The 2200-nt window shown below is 39.3% G+C and overlaps 1 protein-coding gene across 1 annotated transcript in view; it reads right to left on the bottom strand.

The window, feature by feature from the left end:
• RAB1A (RAB1A, member RAS oncogene family) overlaps nucleotides 1-2200 on the bottom strand; it is a 37596-nt gene that overhangs the window by 13551 nt on the left and 21845 nt on the right. The window contains exon 2 of the mRNA XM_017522134.2: nucleotides 1480-1552. Coding sequence (XP_017377623.1) covers nucleotides 1480-1552 — 73 coding nt within the window. The remainder of the gene's footprint in view (nucleotides 1-1479; nucleotides 1553-2200) is intronic.

Below are 2200 nucleotides of genomic sequence, written 5' to 3'. Positions count from 1 at the left end.
AAAAAGAAAAAGAAAAAAGGTGTTCCATGGGGGAAAAAAAGCAGTTAGCTCAGCTTACAATTCAAAAAACTACAAATGATTTTCTTTTCTCCAAAACAACCAACACACAAACCAGTATGCAGTAAAAAGTGCTTTTGCCAGCACTTTGGGAGGCTGAGGCAGGTGTATCTATTGAGCTCAGGAGTTCAGGATCAGCCTGGGCAACAAAGTGAGACCTCCGTCTCTAGAAAAAATACAGAAATTAGCCAGGCATGATGGTGCATGCCTGTGGTCCCAGCCACCTGGGAGGCTGAAGTGGGAGGATGGCTTCAGCCTGGGCAGCAGAGATCGCACCACTGTACTCTAGCCTCGGCGACAGAGCCAGACCCTGTCTTAAAAAAAAAAGCTTTATATGAGCTTCCCATTTCTTCACAAATATCTTTAAAGGAATATTCATGAATCGACATTTTTCAAAAAATAATTTTAACTGTTTTGTCAAGGACATTCTTCAGTAAAAATGGTAGGGCTTTTTTTTTGTCCCTGTGGGTGCACAGAGGTAAAGAATGCCACCACTATGAGTACAATCTGGGGCTTAGCATGGCCTTGATATGTACCAAGCCACCAGCAATTTTACCCACCATTGCTTTTGTACCACCAGAGCCAATGTCAACACTGAAAAAGGCAAACATCTTTTATATTAGTATTATTACCAAGTCAATATTTCCTTACAAATATTAATGTCTTAGTATTATTAGGATATTTTGACCTATGGACTACCTGAGAGGGTCTTGGTAACCCCCAGGAGTCTTTGGTCCATCCTCTGAGAAACGATGATCTAAAGAGTAAGAAGCGGCATATTCTAAATTTAAAGGTAGTTGATAAGGACTATGAAGGACATTGTGGATTCTGTTAAGTCCAAAGTCCTACATTTGTCAGCTTCAGCATTTAGAACTATGACATTGGCCAACAAAGTTTGCCCAAGGCCCTACTTTTTCTTTTATTAATTATTATTTTATTTTTAGAGACAAGAGTCTTGCTGACTTGCCCAGGTTGGTCTCAAACTCCTGGACTCAAGTGATCCTTCCACCTCAGCATCCTGAGTAGCTGAGATTGCAGGCATAAGCCACTGCACCACCTGGTTCTGCTTTTTCTTTTTACTCTACTAAAGTTTAACTTGAAGATTTATTTTCGTCAAGTCACATTCAACACTGGCCAACTATCCCCTTTACCTTGCTGCCTACATTAGAACTGCTGTTTGACCAAAAGTATTACTCTGACTTTATAACCACACTACACTGAATTTCTTTTAAGAGCAACAACATTCTTCTATGTAACAGTCCAAGATACCACTAGGGATGTATATTTGGAGGCTTTAAATATATAAATTCTGGAAGAATTAACTTATTCTGAATAAAACTGTTTAACTTTTTTGTCTCCCTAGAAAACACACACAGCATTAACTGTACCATTAATCGTAAAGGTATTTCAACTTCAACTTACTGCAAACCTAAGAAGAAGGCAAGACTTTCCAACCCCAGAGTCGCCAATCAGAAGTAACTTGAATAAATAATCACTGCAAAAAGAAAAAGAAAATTATGTTAATAAATGGCATACTGCATTACTATAAGTTATACAACAACAAAAATACAGATACAAATAACAACTCACTGTGAAGACTACATCTCCTGAAGCCCATGCATGGCTCAAGAGAAGCCAAAATTGCAAACAGCAGCAGCCCTTTTGATAGAACACTAAACATGACAGAATGATATTAAAAAAAATAGGCCATATCACTTATGATCTTTAACATCAGTGAATTTCCACTTAAAAGGAAAGAAAAGAAAAATCAGTGATATGCACTCTTGGAGCACCCAAGAGATTTAAAACATTCTAAATAAATCCCACTCCTCTACAGTATTACAATACACAAAGGTAATTTTTCATTGTTTTTGCCAATGAAATATTAGTCTCTCCTTCAAATTCTAAGATCAGGCCAGGCACGGTGGCTCATGCCTGTAATCCCGACACTTTGGGAGCCCAAGGCAGGCAGTTCATTTAAGTCAGGAGTTTGAGACCAGCCTGACCAACGTGGTAAAACCCCATCTCTACTAAAAATACAAAAATTAGGCTGGGCGAGGTGGCTCACGCCTATAATCCTAGCACTTTGGGAGGCTGAGGTGGGTGGATCACCTGAGGTCAGGAGTTCAAGACCAGCCTGGCC

Source organism: Cebus imitator, unplaced genomic scaffold (genome assembly GCF_001604975.1).
Source record: "Cebus imitator isolate Cc_AM_T3 unplaced genomic scaffold, Cebus_imitator-1.0 Scaffold23, whole genome shotgun sequence".
Lineage (NCBI taxonomy): Eukaryota > Metazoa > Chordata > Mammalia > Primates > Cebidae > Cebus > Cebus imitator.
The sequence above is the reverse complement of the archived record's forward strand: the minus strand, read 5'-3'. Positions and strand labels throughout refer to the sequence as shown.